Source organism: Sparus aurata, chromosome 17 (assembly GCF_900880675.1).
Source record: "Sparus aurata chromosome 17, fSpaAur1.1, whole genome shotgun sequence".
In the NCBI taxonomy this organism is placed as follows: domain Eukaryota; kingdom Metazoa; phylum Chordata; class Actinopteri; order Spariformes; family Sparidae; genus Sparus; species Sparus aurata.
In genome coordinates this window covers 29,803,721-29,825,144 of record NC_044203.1, presented here as the reverse complement: position 1 = coordinate 29,825,144, position 21,424 = coordinate 29,803,721, and the positions used below count along the sequence as shown (strand labels likewise).

Genomic DNA, 21,424 nt, shown 5'->3' with positions numbered 1-21,424 from the left:
ACCAAACTCTCTCATCCATGTCTTTATGGAACTTGCTTTGTGCACTGGTGCACAGTCATGTTGGAACAGGAAGGGTCCATCCAAAGTGTTCCCACAAAGTTGGGAGCATGGAATTGTCCAACATCTCTTGGTATGCTGAAGCATTCAGAGTTCCTTTCACTGGAACTAAGGGGCCAAGCCCAGCTCCCAAAAAACAACCCCACACCATAATCTCCCCTCCACCAAACTTTACACTTGGCACAATGCAGTCAGACAAGTACCGTTCTCATGGCAACAGCCAAACCCAGACTCGTCCATCAGATTGCCAGATGGAGAAGCGCGATTCGTCACTCCAGAGAACACGTCTCCACTGCTCTAGAGTCCAGTGGCGGCGTCCTTTACACCACTGCATCCGACGCTTTGCATTGCACTTGCTGATGTATGGCTTGGATGCAGTTGCTCGGTCATGGAAACCCATTCCATGAAGCTCTCTACGCATTGTTCTTGAGTTAATGTGAAGGCCACATGAAGTTTGGAGGTCTGTAGCGATTGACGCTGCAGAAATTTGGCGAAATCTGTGCACTATGCGCCTCAGCATCTGCTGACCACTCCATCATTTTATGTGGCCTACCACTTCGTGGCTGAGTTGCTGTCGTTCCAAATCTGTTCCACTTTGTTATAATACCACTGACAGTTGACTGTGGAATATTTACGAGCAAGGACATTTCAGGACTGGACTTGTTGCACAAATAGCATCCTATCACAGCACCACACTGGAATCCACTGAGCTCCCGAGAGCGACCCATTCTTTCACAAATGTTTGTAGAAACAGTCTGCATGCCCAGGTGCTTGCTTTTATACACCTGTGGCCATGGAAGTGATTGGAACACCTGATTTCAATTATTTGGATGGGTGAGTGAATACTTTTGGCAATATAGTGTATATGGTCAAGCAATGGAATAGACCTACAACCAATCAGAGCAATGAAACATAGAAACTACTTTGACAATCAATTTATCGATCTGAATAACTTTTTAAGAGAGAAATACTCCAAATTCTCTGATTCCAGCTCCTTAAATGAGAAAATGTTTCCTGTTTCTTTACTCCTCTGTGACAGTTAACCCACAGAGTGTTTCACTGAGGAGACGAGAAATGAAAATTGACTGAGAGGGATATAATCTAATCACACAAAAATAGTATAATCAACTTTAATAAGGTTCACGTACTTTAAAAATAAAAACTAATTTAAAATTTCACTGCAAAATGACACATAATCATAAACACCTACACAATCTAAAGCAATCCAATTCAAAAGCCCTGAAACAAATACTAACCTTGTTAAACTTACAACATTCAGTATTTGATTATTTCATTAATGATTTATTGATCCATGCCCATCCCTTACATTTTATTATGATGAATTATACAATGTATTTATTAGACCTTTATGAGACACTTTTTGTCTTCTTAGTCTTACCTTTGAGTCCTGAGCTGGGCTTTGACAACCTCTGAACCAGATCAGTCCTCTTCATGTCCATGAAAACCTCCCTGGTTAACTCCACAGACTGTTGGCCGTAGGTGTGAACCATCTCATTCACTATATCTGCTCTGTAATTAAACATCCATGAGATGTCTGGGAGGTTCTTCTGGGAGACAGTCGACGGCAGAATATTCCTGAATTTCTTGAGCTGCTTCTTACTCAAATCATTCAGGATTTCCAATAGCAGCTGTTGAACAGCTGCTATTGTCGCTACCTGAAATAATCAATACATTCATGAGAGATGTATTTAATCCACTTAAAACTATTACAAATGTGTCTCTTTGAAGCTTGTCAGTGTTATTATAAATGTGGGGGTTAGGGTTAGGGATCTATTGATTGATTTATTTTAAGTAACACAGTGTACAAAGCAAAAGAGGATTACTGTTTCTGGCTTCCTCCAATTCTTATAATCTGATTTTTATTTTATTTTAATTTACAGGCTGCACATTTTCTCACAAACACTGAAATAAGTCAAAGTGGCTCAAAGAACATGTTTTCATTATTTCATGTCATACATTTCTTTAATGCTTTCAAAATTGTTTCAAATACAATAAAGAGATTCTGATAGATAAACCTTTGATTGTCAATGAAGAATCTATCAAAATTCAGGAAAAATGTTCATACAGACATTTCCTCATCTCATCCTCAGTGACAAAGATATCATACACTGCCTGGCCATAAAAAAGTCACACTCTCTAATATTTCATTGGACCACCTTTAGCTTTGATTTCAGCACGCATTCACCATGGCATCGTTTTGATGAGTTTATGCAATGTCACAACATTGATTTTCATCCAGAGTTGAATACATTTTCCGGCAGTGTCGGGCTATTGCCAGGTGTTACAGCCCCAGTGCAGTGGGTGTGTTTTGTGGTGTTTGTCCGTTCCTACTCAGGTGCCACCCTTGTACTCTCCCTCCTCATTGCCAGTGTGTGGAGCGCCACACCTGAGTCTACTTGCCACTTAGGCCGAGTGGTATAAGTGCTGCTGATGCCAGTGGGCTGGGGTAGCCGTGATGTGCAGGAGCCAGAGAGACTGAGCTACAGCCTGCACTGTTCTCTTGTAACAAGAGCAATCCTGGTTGATTAGTGTTTTTCAATGGCGTAAATAAAGTCGTTTTTGATTTACTATTACCTACTGTTTCTTTTCCCTCCTTTACAACCGGTTTTATTTTAACTATGTTACTTCCTTCATCCGCTGGCCTTAAGGGGACATAACTAGGCATGATGTGTTCATCACTTCATCTGCCTCTCTTCTTACCCTGATGCTTCACTCTGGAACAGGGTAAATCTTGACTCAGATTAGATGACCTTTTTGCTTCAGAGTCAAATTCATTTGCTCCCCAGCAAATAGTAGAATTTTTCCCCCAATCAGCCTCACTGATAAGTGGTTTTCTTAAGGCTACCCAGCTGTTTGGTCTTAATCCCTTGAGTCCTCTTCGCATTGTGGATGTGGAAATGCTCTTACTTTCACTATTAAACATAGCCGTGAGTTCTACTGTTGACTTTTTACTATCTGATTCAAGAATATTCAAGATTTTTTTGTTGACCACAATTCTTCCACTAAGGTTCTCCAAAGTTCACCACTATTCTTCCAGCTTTTAATAATGTGTTGGACAGTTCTTAACCCATTTTTAGTCATTTCAGCAATCTTCTTAGTTGTTTTCTTTGCTTGATGCAGACCAATAATTAGACCAATCTTAAACAGAGTAACTTGTTGTCAGCTGAAACACATTAATCACTGCAGTAGTTGTCCAATGGTTGATTCTTACCAATTTGCTTAGTTAAACCCAGGTGATGATTGTTTTTTTTGGCCAGGTGGTGTATTATTATCATATTAAATTACTGCTAAAGATCTTGACCTGAATGCAGCTTCACTTATGTGATAAATTAACATATAAATAAGTCAATCTTGAGTTTGGGTTGTATCATAATTTAAAATGTAAATATGACGACAATTTTTTCCATCTATTGAAGGAAAGCTGTGTTGTATGAAGTCAGATGTGACATTACTCACTTTGTGGATCAGTGCAGAGCAGTGTTCATCTGCAGAGTGTTGCTCTGAGGAGAGAAAAGGTAGAAAGTCACTCATAATTGATGACTGGTCTAATAGCTTTAAAATAAAATGATCAGGCAATATTGCCTCATGAAAAAAACAATACACAAAATTACAGTTAAACCTCCTTAACAGTGACATATAAATTGTCATTTCTACCCACTCTCTTAGTCGTAATATATTCTGTACACCAGCTGATGTGTCTTCTCTACATTATGAACCTCATCATATATAATGTAAATAGAACACAAAGCTTAAAGGGATAGTTCGTGTTTTTTGAAGTGGGGTCATATAAAGTACTTATCTATAGTCGATCTGTTCCCTACCGTAATCACCGATCAGCGCAGCTTCAGTTTGGAGAAGTAGAGAGCCGCTCCAGCCCAGACGCTCAGCTTTGCACTGCAGTGAAGGGGTCCAGAGAAAAAGCGAAATTTAACCACCTAAAACAAGGCTCGCCTAAAAAATTCTTTAACATTTCAAGTGTACATTGTATAGAGAAAATTCACACCGCTTTACATCGCCGTCAGACCGACCTTTCTTTTGGCACTACATTTTCTCAACCATAGAACCTCTGTATCCCTACGCATCAGCGCAACTGGGCAACAGCTGATCTGCGAGCGGCGAAATACAGTGCGAGGCCCAGTTGCTGCTGGATGAGAGGTTTACTTTTGATAAAAACAGAACTTAACGAAACGTCGACTCTCCGTATCCCTATGCACTAGCGCACCTGCGTAGGGATACGGAGGTTCTACGGTTGATACAATGTAGTGTCAAAAGAAAGGGCGGTCTGACGGCAATGTAAAGCAGTGTGAATTTTCTCTATACAACGTACACTTGAACTGTAATAGATTTTTTTAGGTGAAACTTGTTTTAGGTGGTTAAATTTCGCTTTTTCTCTGGACCCCTTCACTGCAGTACAAAGCTAAGCGTCTGGGCTGGAGCGGCTCTCTACTTCTCCAAACTGAGGCTCCGCTGATCGGTGCTTGCGGTAGGAAACAGATCGACTATAGATATGTACTTTATATGACCCCACTTCAAAAAACACGAACCATCCCTTTAACAACTCAAGACATGTTATATACCAGTTACATGATTTTAAAATGTTTTTATCTTTATTGTCTTACTTCTGGATCCTGAGCTTCTGTCTGACAACCTCTGCACCAGATCAGTCCTCTTCATTGTCTTTAAAATCTTCTCTGTCTTTTTCACACACTTTTGGCCGCGGATCTGCACCATAAAAAACACTGTGTCCTGCACGTGTGCTGTCTGTAGCAGCTTCAATGGAATGCTTAAAAAGGGTCTGTGGAACTCAGGTTGACTCAACAGGGCACAGATAAACTCCTTGAGGTCTGTGTCACTCAAATCTTTCAGTGTTTCCAAAAGCAGCTCTATAACAGACTCCATCGATGCCACCTGTTAAATACAGAGAAAAAGAGATTCATCATAAGATTAAAGTGTAATTTCTCAGTAAGGATGATGACAAATGTTTCTGTTCACATCTCATCAATCTATGTGTTTAAGAAGTGTGGATATAGTAAAAGTACATCAGCACAAGGTGATAACATTTATTTCAACTGATCACATAAACCTGTTTTTATTATGTGTAAACAGTTCTTTCTTTCTTCCTTGTAAAATCAAATGTATTTACTTTAATCTTCTTTACAGTTATTCTATTTCCGTTTACAGGTTCATGACCTTTTATTTGACCTGTTTGAGAGTTTCCTAATGTGAACATTATCAAATCTGAAGAAGAACAAACTGAATGCAAATGACACATTTTCAGATGAAAATGAATAATTAGTTTTTAGTCATCATTTATAATATTCAAAATGTTATTCTACTTCTATTACATGTGAACTGTATTGTTTAAAGTAGCACTGCAAATAATCATTATCATAAAAATTATTATAAAATAATTACATAAATAAATTTCATTAAAAGTACATATCACGATTTCAAGGTGACATCTTCAAATGTCTTGCTTTGTTTGGCTAACAGCCCAAAACCAGAGAAGAGAAAAGCAGAATATCCTCAAAAATTACTCAATTAATTTATTTACTGTCAAAATGTTGATCAACTAACAGATTAACTGTCTTCACTTCGCAGACAGATGTGACATCACTCACTTTCTGGATCAGCACAGGCCGATCTTCTTCCACATAGTGTTTCTCTGAGGAGAGAGGAAACATAAAAAAGATTATGTTGTTAATTTAACAACATAATCAGACTGTGAGACTATAAGAATTTTAATATTAAGGATTAATTATAAAATGTCCAGAAAATCTACTTAATAGTAACATCATAAAAAATTAATACCAAGTTTCTCCTGATAAACATTTTATTATTTTCTATTAAACTGTGTTTAATGTTCATACACACTGACATATTAAGTACAATACCGACAGAACTCATTTCATACATTCATACATTTATATAGGTCACCTACCTTTCTCTGTGGTATTCACATTAAACACTTCAGCTGATGATCCTGCAGCAGCTGCAACACAGTTAATGACAACTGTTATTGCATTAATAAATACTCTGTGTGTAACCTTTATGTGTACTTGTCCTGAGTATAATTCTGAGACCTGAGAATAAAAAGCCTTTAATGTTTCAGTTTCAGGTGTGTGAACTGAAGGCAGGAGGAAGTCATGATTACAGATATCACAGAGGGAATCAATGAGAAAACACTGAAATTAATTAACTTATACAGACTATCTCCCTCCTCAGTGGAGTATAATTATGTGGACAACATTAGCCATATTCCTATCAGGTCAATAACAATACAGGACTGGTAATAATGAACTCAATGGACCAAAAACAAAAAGATGAGGCCCAATAAAGAAGATTGTTTTCATTAAGAAGATGTTGAACCCTTTGAAAACACTTACAAAATAACAAAGATTCAGATTCATTGAGATCTTTTCATTAAAGTCAAGATCCAAAACTTTCAACTCTGAAGTAATCTCTGTCTAATTTCATAGTTCATATCTAATATCATTTTGTATATTTTTTGCACCAGTAAAGTGAATTACATGCCTTTATTTTAAAGATAACATAGAACTAGTTTCTCTGATTCAGTTTTTGTTGTGACTGTGTTTGACAGGTGATGATTCAACTCTCTGGTATTGTTACTGTCATGGCAGGTCTATACGGTGCTGATGCATTGATTTATATTATAAACGTCATCTGATATTTTGCACCAGAGATCAAAAGATTTTGTAACAGTGTGTCTTTGTCCGTTATTATGAATTAATGTGACAGTTGTCCTCCTATCTTACCTTCGAGTCCTGAGCTGGTCTCTGACAGCCTCTGCACCAGATCAGTCCGGTTCATGTCCATTAAAACCTCCCTGATCAACTCCACAGACTTTTGACCGTATTTCTCCACCATCACATCCACCAGGGACTCTGTCATGTCTTCCTCCAGCAGTCTGCTCCAGGGAATCTGTGGAAGGCTCCTCTGGAAGAATGTGAACTGCAGAAACCACTTGAAGTTCTGTCGCTCTTCATAACTCAGATCAGTAAGTGTTTTCGAGAGCAGCTCTTTAATAGTTCCCATTGTCACCACCTATAAAGTTCCAGGTATATATTGATAAGCAAATGTTATTTCTTCACTATAAAAAAAATGTTTGTATATCAATGTCATCTCAGCTTGAAAGTAAGACTTGACAAAAAAGTTAGTGCTGTTTCATCAAAGCAAACCAGTTCATGACTTTGCCTTATCAGCTGCAATGAAGCGAACAGCAAATCAATGAATAAAATGTATGATTTTGAGCATTACTGAACTCATACACATAATCACATTGTTACACTCATAGTTTGAAAAAAAAAAATCCTGCCCGCTGCACAGTAGAGTAGATTTTGAACTTATGTCTCATGGTTCATCTACATTCCATCAAACAATGGTGACAGAAGAAATATTTTCCCAATCAAGAAAGTTCAGTTAAATAACTGCTTTTGAAAAATTTCAATTAGGGCTGCACGGTATCGAAAAAAAAGTTGAGTTGAATTCACCATTTGAGGCCCTAAAACAGTGAATAAACGAGAGACACAACCTAAGCTATCCACACTGCCAATATAATGATTTATATAACTAGATTTACTCACTTCAACATCCATTCTCTTGAGGTCCTCTACCAGAAATGGCTCATTTTTAATCAGGATTTGATAGAAGATATATTTTCCTGAAACGGAATTCAGTGGCCCACTGATGAGCTCCCTCATCTTCTCCTCAGCAGTGGGCAGAGTCTTGATCTTATCATAACTCTCTTGTTGGATGACATTTTGGCGGAGGAGCTCATCCAAAATGGGTTCAACGTTGCTCACTCTCTTGATCAGCTCAGGCTGATGTTTATCCACAAAGTGTTCATCTGAGGAAAGGAGGTAAATATTATTCTACAATGACTGATTGGATTTGAAGAGAACACGATGCCACTTAATATACAGGTTTCATTACAAGAGGCTGTCAAACTTCTACTTTCTATATCAAGTGTAGATGATGATCAAATATTAAGAACTGACAATGTACGCCTTCAGATGTTGATGCCAGAAGTGCTTAGTCTCGTTGTGTTTGTATTGCCTCAACTGAATTATTCTTGACTGCATGTGGGTCCCAGGAAGTGTACTTACTGTTTAACATGACTCAACTACAGTGATGTTTAACAGGGGTTCCCAAGCTTACAAAGATACTTCATGAATTGCTATAACATCTATATTTATAAACAAGCTACTATACACAGAGGCTCACACACACAAACACATTTAGTGTCTGAAATTTGTCTAGCATGGAAATTGGCTCACATAGATAATTATTATAAATAATAAGATAATACAAATGAATCAGACAAAAAATGTTGAATAAATGCTCTTTGCTGATTAATCCACATTAGCGAGATTACTCTTGACATACATCCGAGTCAAAGTCAAAGTCAAAGTGAACTTTATTGTCAATCAGACCATGGAATTAGTGCAAGTAATTATACAGAGGATCGAAATTGCGTTTCCCCATACTCCAAATGTGCAAGTCATATTTAACACACATCATAAACACAACATAAACATAATAGTGCACACAGATATAAACAAATAAACACAACATATAGCCTACAGACAGACAGTGGGCGTGTACATTATACAGGATAGAATATTCACAGTGTGCCAGAATTGAGTCAATTTGAGGTATGTTATTGAGGTGCGAGGTCAAGTTCAGCCTGTTTTAAATATCCAACCACAAATTAAATCAAGATGTAAATTTATCATCAGATTTTGGTTTTCTAGACATTCTGATCCGTGACTGACAGAGTACAAAGCATTTACAGAGGAGACCTCATACTACCTGTACACCTACCATCTGGCTTGGTATCTACACCAGCTCCTCCAGTTGAGTGACCTGCAGCTGAAACAAAATTAAGGGAAATATTATTATTACTATTGAAATAAAAGATTGACTGACTGAACTTAAAACAAAATTTTGCAGTCAGATTCTCTGTTGAAATTTGAATTAATGTGACTGCGTGTGTGTGTGTACATATATATATATATATATATATATATATATATATATATAATATATATATATAAATATATATATATATATATATATATATATATATATATATATATATATATAATATATATATATATATATATATATATATATATATATATATATATATATATATATATGTAAAATTACTGTATCTGTGCACCTACCTTCTGCCATTGTATTTACATCAGACGCTACTGCTGAGGATCAAGCAGCTGCAAAGAATTTGAGAAAAAGTTTGACATCAGAAACATGTACAGCTCTTTAACCTATTGCATACGTCTGCTAGACAACTGTAAAAAAAATGGCAATTTTGATTTCCTTGAGGGAAAAAAAATAGTCCAATTAGCAAAAGTATTTAATTTCATGATTCCTGAAGGAGTTCGGAGAGGGGGTTGTAGCTGATTCTGTGGTCTGTCCAGGGACCATGGTCTCTGGCACGGACCAGTGGTCACTACCACTAGGGGCGCTAGAAACACTGGTCGCGACCAGCTCCTCAGTGGTCGCGACCAGTTGCTCTGTGGCACAGACCAGTGGTCACAACCACTAGGGGCGCTAAAGATACTGGTCCTGACCAGCTCCTCAGTGATCTGCCCTGTGGTCCCTGTGGTCTGTGAAGCGGCTTTAGTATTTTCTCCCCTTTCCGGTCGTTTTGACAGCACTGTTAGCTGGATAAATGTCAGAGATCATAATCTTTTGTCTGTAAAATACACTATATCAGAATTATTATGATTAATATTGTTATTATCATTGATTATGAAGATATGTGGGGTCAGGACCAGCTGGTCTCTGGCACAGACCAGTGGTCACTACCACTAGGGGTGCTAAAGATACTGGTCCTGACCAGCTCCTCAGTGATCGGCCCTGTGGTCCCTGTGGTCTGTGAAGGGCTTTTATTATTTTCTCTTCTTTCCGGTCGTTTTGGCAGCACTGTTAGCTGGATAAATGTCAGAGATCATTATCCTTTGTCTATAAAATACACTATATCAGAATTATTATGATTAATATTGTTATTATCATTGATTATGAAGATCTGTGTGGTCAGGACCAGCTGGTCTGCGGCAGGGACCAGTGGTCACTACCACTAGGGGCGCTAAAAACACTGGTCACGACCAGTGGCACAGTGGTCATGACCAGCTGCTCTGTGATCTCTTCCGTTGTTTGGACCAGTTGAGTGATCTGTGGAGTGTTTGTTTCTTTGTATTTATTTTTAATACAACTTTTCCCTTTTATCACTGTGTTAGCAGAATAGCCTAAATGTGAGAAGCCATAATCGTTTGTCTATCCAATGTTAATCTTAATTGTCTATCACATTTAATTGTCTATCACATTTAATCTCAAATGTTAACCTACTGGAACAAAAAACATATACTTATGCTAATATATATATAGCTTCCCTCAAACCTTAAGTATGAATATGGCAGAATATAATAACCCCTTTGTGTATCTGTGGAAGGAACATTAGTATTCCTATTTAAGCTACATGCAGATAGATTTATAGATTTAATTATGTTAAATATTAGTTTCTAAATTGGCTAAAATCTTTGTCCTGTGTTTTATTATTATCATAATCATGATCAACTAATTAAAGGCAAAAGTACAAAATCATTCAATGATCAGGAATCTTCAAGTAAAAAGTATCTGTATCGGTATCGGCAATACTGGCCCTGTAATCACTTGGATTGATACCAAAATTAGCAGTATCACCCACCCCTACCTTTAAACCAATGAAATGAAGGAAACGGTTGGTGATTCAGTTCATGACAAATCAGGAGCAATTTCCAATTTTGAAGCCAGATGTGATCGTATTGATCATATACCTATGTTCATTCTAAATCCACAATTTCTCATCAACACTTGAGAATTCGCTCCCATGAGTCTTTGCGCCATCAGCGCTCACTGTCTGCAAACGGTACTCCTCTGGTCACTACACTTTTCGCTAGGATTCCCAGGCACATTCCGACAATCCGTCTTAATCTTTGCTTACGTTATTTTTTTTCCTACTAAAATGTTTTCTTTTATGCAGGCTACAATTGACATCCTGGTGAGATTAGAGGGTTTTTTTCCAGATTTTATGCAGAGAAAATCCTTGGAACAATCATCGAGTGATCAGCTACATTTATTTGATATTAGTTTCTAGACCAAGATTTGATACAAAGGGTAATGTGACAAGCTTTTAAAATGCAACACATTGGTAAAGTTTAAACCAGTCAGGAAGACATGGACCTGCATAATCGATAGTTCTACTCATATAACTACAACTAATAATAATAATCTAATTATTGTTTCTCTGCTATCAGAAAGAAGACTCCGAGTGCCAAAGTGCAAATCAAACAGACTGAAGTTATTGTTCATCCCGACTTCTATCAAGCTGTTGAACAACAGAACTAAAATTAAGCTGCCACATTGTCAGTGTTAAAATGTATAGTGTCTTCCATGTTTTGAGATGTTTTAATGTTGATTTTATAATTGTTTTTATGTCTGTCTGTTGTTGAGGTATGCTTGTTTCTGTGAAGCAACAAATTGTAGCACTGTGCCCAAGGCAAATGTTCCCTCAGGGAAAATAAAGCTATTTCTGTTCTATTCTATAATGATTTCCATTAATTGTAAAGATCAATAATATTTGACAGACAAAAGATAATTATTTGTATTTATTTATTTTTACATTTATTCAGCACAGTGTTGCCAACACAATGAGAAAAGGGAGAAGGTGTATTAAATGTACAATAACTACTCCAAAGACCACTCAGTAAGACAACAAGCAGATGACGAGGACCACAGGACAGATCAGTGTCTCTAGCGCCCCTAGTGGTAGTGACCACTGGTACGTGCAAGAGACCAGGGTCCCTGGACAGACCACGGAATCAGCTACAATGAAAGTACTACTCATACAACTACGACTAATAATAAAATTTAATCATTGTTATTATGATTTCTATTAATAGTAATCAATAACATTGGATAGACAAATGGCTTCTCACATTTAGGCTATTCTGCTAACACAGTGAGAAAAGGGAAAAGTTGTGTTAAAAATAAATACAAAGAAACAAACACTCCACAGATCACTCAACTGGTCCAAACAACGGAAGAGATCACAGAGCAGCTGGTCATGACCACTGTGCCACTGGTCGTGACCAGTGTTTTTAGCGCCCCTAGTGGTAGTGACCACTGGTCCCTGCCGCAGACCAGCTGGTCCTGACCACACAGATCTTCATAATCAATGATAATAACAATATTAATCATAATAATTCTGATATGGTGTATTTTATAGACAAAAGATTATGATCTCTGACATTTATCCAGCTAACAGTGCTGCCAAATGACCGGAAAGAAAAGAAAATACCAAAGCTGCTTCACAGACCACAGAAACCACAGGGCAGATCACTGAGGAGCTGGTCAGGACCAGTATCTTTAGCGCCCCTAGTGGTAGTGACCACTGGTCTGTGCCAGAGACCAGCTGGTCATGACCACTGAGGAGCTGGTCATGACCACTGTGCCACTGGTCGCGACCAGTGTTTTTAGCGCCCCTAGTGGTAGTGACCACTGTTCTGTGCCACAGACCAGCTGGTCCTGACCACACAGATCTTCATAATCAATGATAATAACAATATTAATCATGATATTTCTGATATAGTGTATTTTATAGACAAAAGATTATGATCTCTGACATTTATCCAGCTAACAGTGCTGTCAAAACGACCGGAAAGGGGAGAAAATACTAAAGCCGCTTCACAGACCACAGAAACCACAGGGCAGATCACTGAGGAGCTGGTCAGGACCAGTATCTTTAGCGCCCCTAGTGGTTGTGACCACTGGTCTGTGCCACAGAGCAACTGGTCGCGACCACTGAGGAGCTGGTCGCGACCAGTGTTTCTAGCGCCCCTAGTGGTAGCGACCACTGGTCCGTGCCAGAGACCATGGTCCCTGGACAGACCACAGAATCAGCTACAACCCCTGCTGGGAGTTCGTCAACCAGAGTTTGCTTTAATATTCTCTAAAAAGTCAACGTACAGAAGAAGTAATGAAAAGTACATTTCTCACATAACGTCACAGAGTCTCCTGGAAACCTTCAATAAACAGGATAGCTCTGTGCTGCTGCTACTTTTTCATCAATACTAGGCTAGCATGGCCCTGATACCCTCCTCTCCCTCTCTCTCTCTCTCTCTCTCTCTCTCTCTCTCTCTCTCTCTCACACACACACACACACACACACACACACACTGTTCACGTTACTTAATTAACGTCTTCCTAAATACAATTATAAATCAACTATCGTGTTAAACCACTTTAGAAAACTAGCTAACCGTTAGCTAGTATCGTCCGTTGGAAATAAGAACGTTAGCAAAGTGTTAGCTAATTCTAAAATGTTTCATAATGTTGTGATGTATTACTTTATAGTAGCTTCAGTAGTTAGAGCTGAAGTTCGTCTACTTTTGTTCCGCTCAAAGTTTTATGTAAAAACCGTGAAGCAGCTCTGCTCTCTGGTGTCAACGAAAAGTCTCCAAGCTTGATTGGTAATAACACTCACCATAAGTCTCTCTCTTATTCCTTCAGGTCACCTCCCTCTTTACTCCTCAAACCAGTGTCCATTTAACTGCACAGCCTTGGACAGTGTTGCCAACTGAGCGACTTTGTCAAATCTTTTTCAAAAAAGCGACTAGCGACAAATCTAACGACTTTTTCTGTTGTTATTGGAGACTTCTGGACACTCTGACGTGAAAGCACTCACCCCGGGAGTGACAGCGAGATCGAAAAGTGGCTAAAGGTATGTCGATTGCTGCTCAACGGCATATACCGATCCTTAGAATGGCATACCGATCCCCAGACTGACATACAGATTCTCGGAGTGGTATATACCGATCCCCAGACTGACATACAGATTCTCGGAGTGGTATGCTGCTATTATGCCGCTGTTATTCCACCGACACATGACGGTATGTGCCACTTGAGATTGTTACGGCACTGAGAGACTGTTGGATGAGTACCGCTCCCTGATGAATATGCAAATATAATGCCACTGGGCTGGTTTGACGACAAGTGCAGCCGTAAACATAAACTTTTTCTCTTTTTTTTTTGTCTTTATTGACAATGCTAACTTAACACTTTACCGCAAGTAATGTTATGTTGTTGGGATTGTAGGCATATAGACAGTAATTACACGTGGGACTCTTACGATATGATAGTAAAGTAATATGTCTAAATATCCGCCTATAAACTACTTAAAGCTAATGAAAGCGCTAACCTTAGCTAACATGGCTAATATTAGCCCAGCCACCTTATAGCCAGTCTGACTAATCGATAGCAGAACTTTTGAGCCTGCCAACAAAACAATACTTAGTGATGGGTTTTCATTATTACGGTGGCTGGGCTAATATTAGCCATGTTAGCTAAGGTTAGCGCTTTCATTAGCTTTAAGTAGTTTATAGGCGGACATTTAGACATATTGCTTTTCTATCATATCGTAAGAGTCCCACGTGTAATTACTGTCTATATGCCTACAATCCCAACAACATAACATTACTTGCGGTAAAGTGTTAAGTTAGCATTGTCAATAAAGACAAAAAAAAAAAAAAAAAAAAGTATATGTTTACGGCTGTACTTGTCGTCAAACCAGCCCAGTGGCATTACATTTGCATATTCATCAGGGAGCGGTACCCATCCAACAGTCTCTCAGTGCCGTAACAATCTCAAGTGGCACATACCGTCATGTGTCGGTGGAATAACAGCGGCATAATAGCAGCATACCACTCCGAGAATCTGTATGTCAGTCTGGGGATCGGTATATACCACTCCGAGAATCTGTATGCCATTCTAGGGATCGGTATATGCCGTTAAGCAGCAATCGACATACCTTTAGCCACTTTTCGATCTCGGCGCTACTGTCCCCCGTCCCAAAGCACTCACAGACGGCCCCGTCCTCCCTCAGCGGTCCCTCCCAGCTGCTGTCAGAGCAGGAAACGTTCACCTCTCTGTGTCAAGACTCGCGCATAAAATGTGTCTTTGTCTAAAAAAACACTGCACTAATAAGTTTATTTGTAGTTCTACACATATTAAGGGTGTCACTTTTTGTCCCTCCCACAACGCGATTCCTCTGTCCTACAAATGCACATGGTCAGTTATGCAAATTAGGCTATGACGTCATTTAGCGTCTTCTAGCGACTTTTGGGACGAGTTGGCAGCAGTGGCCTCTGGACAGTTTAAATACACAGCAAGATAAAGGTGCAAATGACCAGTAACACAGTATAGTAATAAATGTAGACATTGGTTAATCTTTGACTGTATAAAAGTGGCCGATGGTAACCACTAGACAGGGCACCAGACAGTCGTTCTACATTTACACTGAAACAGTCACAAACTTAGCAAGCTTTAACAAGCTTTAAGAATGTTATTATATGATTATGACTACTGCACATCTGTAATAAAATGCATGGGAAAGTGTATTTGACTGGAAGGACACCTGTGAGGGAACCCTTTCACATTTTGTCCTGTGGAGGAACACACAGAAGGTATTTTATCATGTTGTTCTACTTCTAATGGAAGGGAATCCTAGAGGGCCCATTATCATGTTTGTTTATTTTTTTATATAATAGGGTGAACCAAAAATGGAACTTAACCCTTTTTTATCCACTGAAAAGCACCCTCATGGACACTTTCTTCTGTTTTTTTTCCACTGGAAGGACATCCTAAAGAGAATTTTATCTTGTATAAATATGTTTGATTAATGTGGTATTTAAGATAAGATTGTAAATACATTTTAAAAAATGTCATTTTCAGAGAAATTCCTTTTCATAAAGAGAAAATTGGCCTAATCCAAGCCAATCAATTTTATTTAACGTATTGTCATTATCATTAATACTATTACTATACTAATACTATTATTATCATGGTTATCGTTATTGTTGATGAAGGTTCTCTCGTGGACTCGTTTCAGTTTCCTGAAGATGTTTCACCTCTCATACTCATCTCAGAGGATTATTATTATCATTACTTTGTGTTTGTTTTTGTTGTTATTCATTGTCCGCGTCTGTACTTTTATATCTGATACTGTATACAATAAAGATTTAGAGGGTCAAATAAAATAGTGTCCTTTACTACAAACTCCTGTACAGCAGGTGGCGGTGTGCACCTTGAGAGTCATCGGTCGCAGTCCGCCGTTAAAACAAACGAAGAAGAAGGAGCTGTAGCAGACGAAGAAGAAAAAGAAGACGTAACAACAAACCAAACACAGATAGGTGACCTGACTTTTTTTGTAGGCTTTAAGCTTGCTTGTCATGTAATGTTAACTTGTGTCTTCGCAGGGGTAGTCTTCAGTTTTCACTTGTGTTAAATGCATTGTTCCGGAAATGTGATTATTTTGATAACCTAGCGCAGCATTAGCTAGTCAGCAGTAAATCAGCCTTCAAACTTGACCCCATTTTTTTGTCCTGCAGCAGGTTTGGATGTGGACTTGTGGCTCCTGATGACCAACAAGGGGAAAAGCTGGGAGGAAAATATAACTAAAGCAGGTATGTACGTTGATTTGTGACAGTTAGTCTTATGTAGTTTAGCTTCAGCTCTGTTATTGTCCTCTCTCATGAAATTGCTGCTTAACTGTGCTGATAAAGTTTACGAGGAGGGTCTAAGGATTAGAAGCTGTTACATGCTGTACAGATTGTAAAGGCACGCTGTGGACTATATTGACTTGACAAGTTAAGCAGCTTTCTTCCAGTGGTATAAAACAAAAAAAATAGCTAACTACTGTTACTGTTTATATGCTCAAAATTAGGTCTTTCTGCAGCTTCTATAATCCTACTGTTTTTTTAGAGTCTTGAAGACGCCTTTGCTTTCTTTAACAGCTCAAAAGAAATACTTAACATGAGAGCCCGACCGATATATCAGTCAGCAGATATTATTGTTCAATATTGACGTAACACAGATATATGTTACCCAATACATGGCATTATGAAAACCTCTTTTCTTTGTTATGATTATAATGCAGGAAACAGTGCTTGGGGTAATTTATGATTATTGCTCTGCTTAATTTTACATGCCACTCTCAGTCTAGCAAGACTAAGGTCATAAATGTGGTCCACATACGTAAAAGAACACTGATGCAACGCAGGCGCTTCAGGCTACGCAAGATGATTTCAAGAATTGTCGGGATCAGAAATATGTCAGTTGAAAATAAACACAAGCTGCAGTCTGAGAAGAAAGAAAAACAGTTAACTTGAGTGATTGTTCATGTAGTATCTTTGGTTTTTGATTCCACAGCACTGTGCCAGAAATGAGTTGCACTCTCCAACTCCTGGTTTCCCGCACCGACTTCTGCCATGGCCGTTTTCTGCTGGTCTTGTCTCGACGGTCGCCGTTGCTCAGAGCGCTCAGCTCCGGTCCCCAGGTCAGTCGCAGCCTGCAGGAGAGCTACAGGCTTCTCCAACTTCCTGACGAGCGAGACAGCAGTCCTGTGCAGGTGAAAGAGGCTTACTTGCGTCTAGCCAAGCTCTACCACCCGGACTCTGGGGCTCCGACGGCAGATGCAGTGCTGTTTGCTCGGGTTGAGGAGGCCTACCGGGCCGTGCTGGCACATCAGAGCAAGACCAAGAAACCTGATGGAGGGAAGGAAGTGGAAGATGAGGAGTCCAGAGGTACAGCATTTGCACACAGACAGTACCTCAGTTATGAAGGTGTGGGTTCAGGCACGCCCAGCCAGCGTGAGCGTCAGTACCGGCAGGTTCGAGTCGACCGGGCGTCTGACCAGATTTTGAACTACCGGCAGAGGGAGCACGAGAGGGCAGCTGCTGCAGAGGGGGCGCTGGTGGAACGGGACATGCGTCAGCGCAGCCGAAAGATCAAAATCACCCAGGCTGTGGAGCGGCTTGTGGAGGACCTGATCCAGGAGTCCATGGCCCGGGGAGACTTCAGGAACCTGAGTGGAGCTGGAAAGCCTCTCAGTAAGTTTGAGCACAATCCATATGCCGATCCTATGACCCACAACCTCAACCGCATCCTCATAGACAATGGTTACCAGCCACCATGGGTTGTCACACAGCGCGACATCCGAGAGACCACAGCTCACATCCGAAAGCGGTTATTGGAGGGGAGGGCCAGACTCGGCGACCCCATGAGCCCCAAAGAGAGCAGCCAATGGGAGCAGCTGTGTGCATCTGTAGAGGAGGAGCTGGTGAAACTCAACAAGGTGGTGGACAATTACAACCTCATCGTGCCGATGCTCAAAATGCAAATGGTTCACTTCAGTTTGTCGCGAGAGGTTGACCGTGCTGTGAAAGGAGCCCACCAGCACAGACTGGAGCAGCAGAGAGAGAGAGAGAAGGAAAGAGAGAGGCGGAAAGAAGAGAAAAAATACCAAACAAAGCCTGATGTCTTGGATGAAAATTGGATGAAATAAAACTCTGAATTTAAGTGAACGGAGAAGTCTTTTAGATCGATATTTATTATTTTTTCACTTGAACCAATCATTGCAGTTAATAGAGCGATATTTCTAACACTCGCTCACCCACATATGTACAGTTAGAGACAATGGTGCCACTTAAAGGGTAACTCCACCAACTTTACACTTTAAAGTGTGAGGAGTACTGCTGCATATGTGACAAAAGTAGTAAAAAAGCTATTTGTGGCTCCAGAGGAAGCTGCATGCAATCTGTTAAATGGCCTCCAGTGATGTCACTCACTTGCTAAATTGCATTGTGGGTAATGTAGACGGCAGGTTATGAAAAGCATTGTACTACCTATAACATAACATTGTTGGATTCATTATGGACCAGAAAAACCCCAATTAAAACAGATACAGCAGGACCAGAGATATCACCTTTTATATTCAAAGTATCACTCTTCCTTTTAAAACCTGGTGACTGCATTATCTATAATGCAATTTAGCCACTGAGAGACATCAATAGGAGATATTATTAGATTACATGCAGCTTCCTCTGGAAGACACTTGAATGTGTAAAATTGATGAAGTTACCCTTTAATCAATTATTTCACAATTATTGTCCAGATTTGCAGGGTTGTCTTCGGCTGTCAGTGAAAGAACAGTATTGAGCGATCCTGGTTGTTGGACTCTAAGTGTTGTGAGCTGCATGTGCTGATGACAAAGATATAACAACATGAGGCATATTTATAAAACAAGTCGTTTCTGTGAAATTACTGATCTGACACACTGTAACTTTTGGCTGCTATGTGACATTAAAAGTTAATAAAAAGTGTAACAGAGGTCTACAGGGAAATGTCTCATTCTAGTCTGGCAGCTGCTCCAGTGTCGCTGGGTTGCAGATGACGATGGGCTCTTTGCTTCTGGCTCCGTTGCCTCCCTCCTCCCTGTGCAGAGCCTGAGCCACGACCCTGGACGGAGTCATCACCGTGGTCCAGTCTTGGGCGATGTACTGGTGGTACGGGTCATGAGAGCTTTCCAGCTTCTTGGAGCGAATGTAGCTGAGCATGATGCCGAACGTGAAGAAGCTGAACATGCCGACCACCAGCAAGATGTACATCATGCCCTGAGACTGAGCATGGGCCCTGGCCCCGGCCACGTGGGGCACAGCCTGCTGGGTGGTGTAGTTCTGAGGTGTCGGTGGAGACAGTATACTTGTGCTGTTGAGGCAGTGCTGCAGGAAGGAGAGCAGGAGCGACTGCAGCTCCGTGGTGTTGATGTGTGACATGGTTGCCCTCTGCTGGACACAAAGCAAACTGCAACTGAGGAGGTAGACGAGAAAAAGAGTCATCTCACGTAAATATCAGAAAATTAAAGGTTTATATATTCCTCCCCACCTGCTAACAACAACCGAAGAGGAAACCAGTGAACAAACAGAAGCATTGTTTTAAATTTGGAGATAACTTTTAGAAAATAAAGATGTTTTCCTTTAATAGAATATATCAAAAGATGAGGAAAAAAAGGATTAAGGAGAAAGGTCGGAGCATAATAAGTCAGAATGTGAGAAAATGTGACAAAATTCATTGAATCTCTCCACGAAAAGGATGTGAGAAGAAATCTCGGGATATTTTCCAAAAGTTTATAAATGTGTATTAAGTGCTTTAGTGTCTTCACAAGCTCAAAAACTACTTTGCCTCAAATGTTGGCTTTTAAGAATAAGTTCACCCCAAAATGAAAATTCAGCCAGCATCTCCTCACTCACTCCATCTCATGCTGTTTGATAGTCGGGTGAAGTTTTGTAGTCCACAAAACATTTCTGGAGCTTTACAGCAAAATAGTGTTGCAGCATTCTCCTGAACAGCTGAGGTAAATGTGTTTTAGACACACGTATTTGTTTGAATGTAAGTTAAAAGTACACATCAGAAATCCTTCAGTGACTCCGACCCAACATACTTGAACTTGAATGCTGCGTACAGTCATTTTTCTTATGGCTGACCTTTCAGTTAGTTCTTGTGTTATGAGTCCAAAGGTGAGGTTATTTAGAAACTGAATCCTGCTCATGATATCTGTCATTATTCAAGCTTTGTTCAGTAGAAAGATGAGCCTACCGTTGATGTGGAGTCAGTTCCTGCTGTCATTGGCATCAACAGACATCGATCATTTCAAGACTGGTGTCTCCAGCAGGACTAAGACTGCGCCTCGACTAAAGAACGCCGCACACGCACCCCCTTCTCTCGGTCGCAATGTGCCCTCCTTCATGCTCATTCTTTCACGCGGAAGAGATATCCAGCATGTTCAACATGTCAACACGTTTAATGAAAGGAGGAGGTCACAGGGCAAGGGCAAAAGCTCCGTATAGTGAGGCATGGCTTAGATGAAGACTTTACAGCAGGTGAGTTTGGTGTTAGGATCATCAGACAGGATCATGTTACATCAGACCTCAATATGTCATGAAAATCATAAGAAAAATATGTTGTTGAATTGAACGTCTTTTTGTTCTGACTGCATGGCAAAGTCTCCCAATTTTGCACCACCAGGGACGAAAAATTAAGAATCACTTGTAGACACAGTTTCCATCGTCTTTTGTGACTCAACACTGGTATTCATACTCAGTTTCTGAGGAGTGTCTGTGGTCAGTGCTGTGGTCTAGTGTTCACATTTTGCAGTTGGAGTAGGCAAATGCAGGAGAACAAAGCTGCTTTCAGACCGGAGGTAGTTTGGACAGTCTGCAGCGCCGCTCAGACTAGATTGAGTTACAGCATGATCACCTCTAAATGTCCTATAACTCACCTGTGAGTGTGTGTGTGTGTGTGTGTGTGTGTGTTGCCTGGGGCCTAAAACAAACTGGTGAAAGTGAGAAAGATTTATGCAGATTTGTGCGTTCATATTCTGTAGTAGGATTGGCAGGGCAAAGGGTGAAGTTTGTTCAAGAGATCG

The 21,424-nt window shown here is 39.9% G+C and overlaps 3 protein-coding genes across 4 annotated transcripts in view; 1 reads left to right on the top strand and 2 right to left on the bottom strand.

Annotated features, from left to right (window-relative positions):
* LOC115568091 (uncharacterized) overlaps positions 1-13,980 on the bottom strand; it is a 276,579-nt gene extending 262,599 nt beyond the window's left edge. Inside the window, exons 1-10 of the mRNA XM_030395170.1 lie at positions 13,649-13,980; positions 9,288-9,335; positions 8,923-8,970; positions 7,683-7,945; positions 6,855-7,143; positions 6,020-6,070; positions 5,700-5,743; positions 4,698-4,986; positions 3,535-3,578; positions 1,457-1,733 (exon numbers count right to left, since the gene is read on the bottom strand). Of these exons, the coding sequence (XP_030251030.1) occupies positions 1,457-1,733; positions 3,535-3,578; positions 4,698-4,986; positions 5,700-5,743; positions 6,020-6,070; positions 6,855-7,143; positions 7,683-7,945; positions 8,923-8,970; positions 9,288-9,297 (1,315 nt within the window). The 5' untranslated portion in view covers positions 9,298-9,335; positions 13,649-13,980. The remainder of the gene's footprint in view (positions 1-1,456; positions 1,734-3,534; positions 3,579-4,697; positions 4,987-5,699; positions 5,744-6,019; positions 6,071-6,854; positions 7,144-7,682; positions 7,946-8,922; positions 8,971-9,287; positions 9,336-13,648) is intronic.
* A 2,248-nt stretch (positions 13,981-16,228) lies between these two features.
* On the top strand, positions 16,229-19,333 carry dnajc28 (DnaJ (Hsp40) homolog, subfamily C, member 28). 2 transcript variants are annotated; one of them, XM_030392698.1, is made up of 3 exons: positions 16,229-16,352; positions 16,551-16,625; positions 17,371-19,333. In XM_030392698.1, the coding sequence occupies exon 3, from the start codon at positions 17,384-17,386 to the stop codon at positions 18,503-18,505; it is 1,122 nt and encodes a 373-aa protein (XP_030248558.1). In that variant the 5' UTR covers positions 16,229-16,352; positions 16,551-16,625; positions 17,371-17,383; the 3' UTR covers positions 18,506-19,333. The 2 variants fall into 2 exon arrangements, with proteins under 2 accessions (XP_030248558.1, XP_030248557.1); XM_030392697.1 differs by having other exon boundaries at positions 16,237-16,352; positions 16,554-16,625.
* On the bottom strand, positions 19,321-20,746 carry LOC115566739 (potassium voltage-gated channel subfamily E member 1-like). Its single transcript, XM_030392699.1, has 2 exons — positions 20,596-20,746; positions 19,321-19,809 (listed from the first exon to the last, which is right to left on the bottom strand). The coding sequence occupies exon 2, from the start codon at positions 19,773-19,775 to the stop codon at positions 19,353-19,355; it is 423 nt and encodes a 140-aa protein (XP_030248559.1). The 5' UTR covers positions 19,776-19,809; positions 20,596-20,746; the 3' UTR covers positions 19,321-19,352.
* Positions 20,747-21,424: the final 678 nt, after the last annotated feature.

Coding starts and splice junctions, on each gene's coding strand:
- dnajc28 (XM_030392698.1), top strand. CDS start 17,384: ATGAGTTGCACTCTCCAACTCCTGGTTTCCCGCACCGACTTCTGCCAT.
- LOC115566739 (XM_030392699.1), bottom strand. CDS start 19,775: ATGTCACACATCAACACCACGGAGCTGCAGTCGCTCCTGCTCTCCTTC.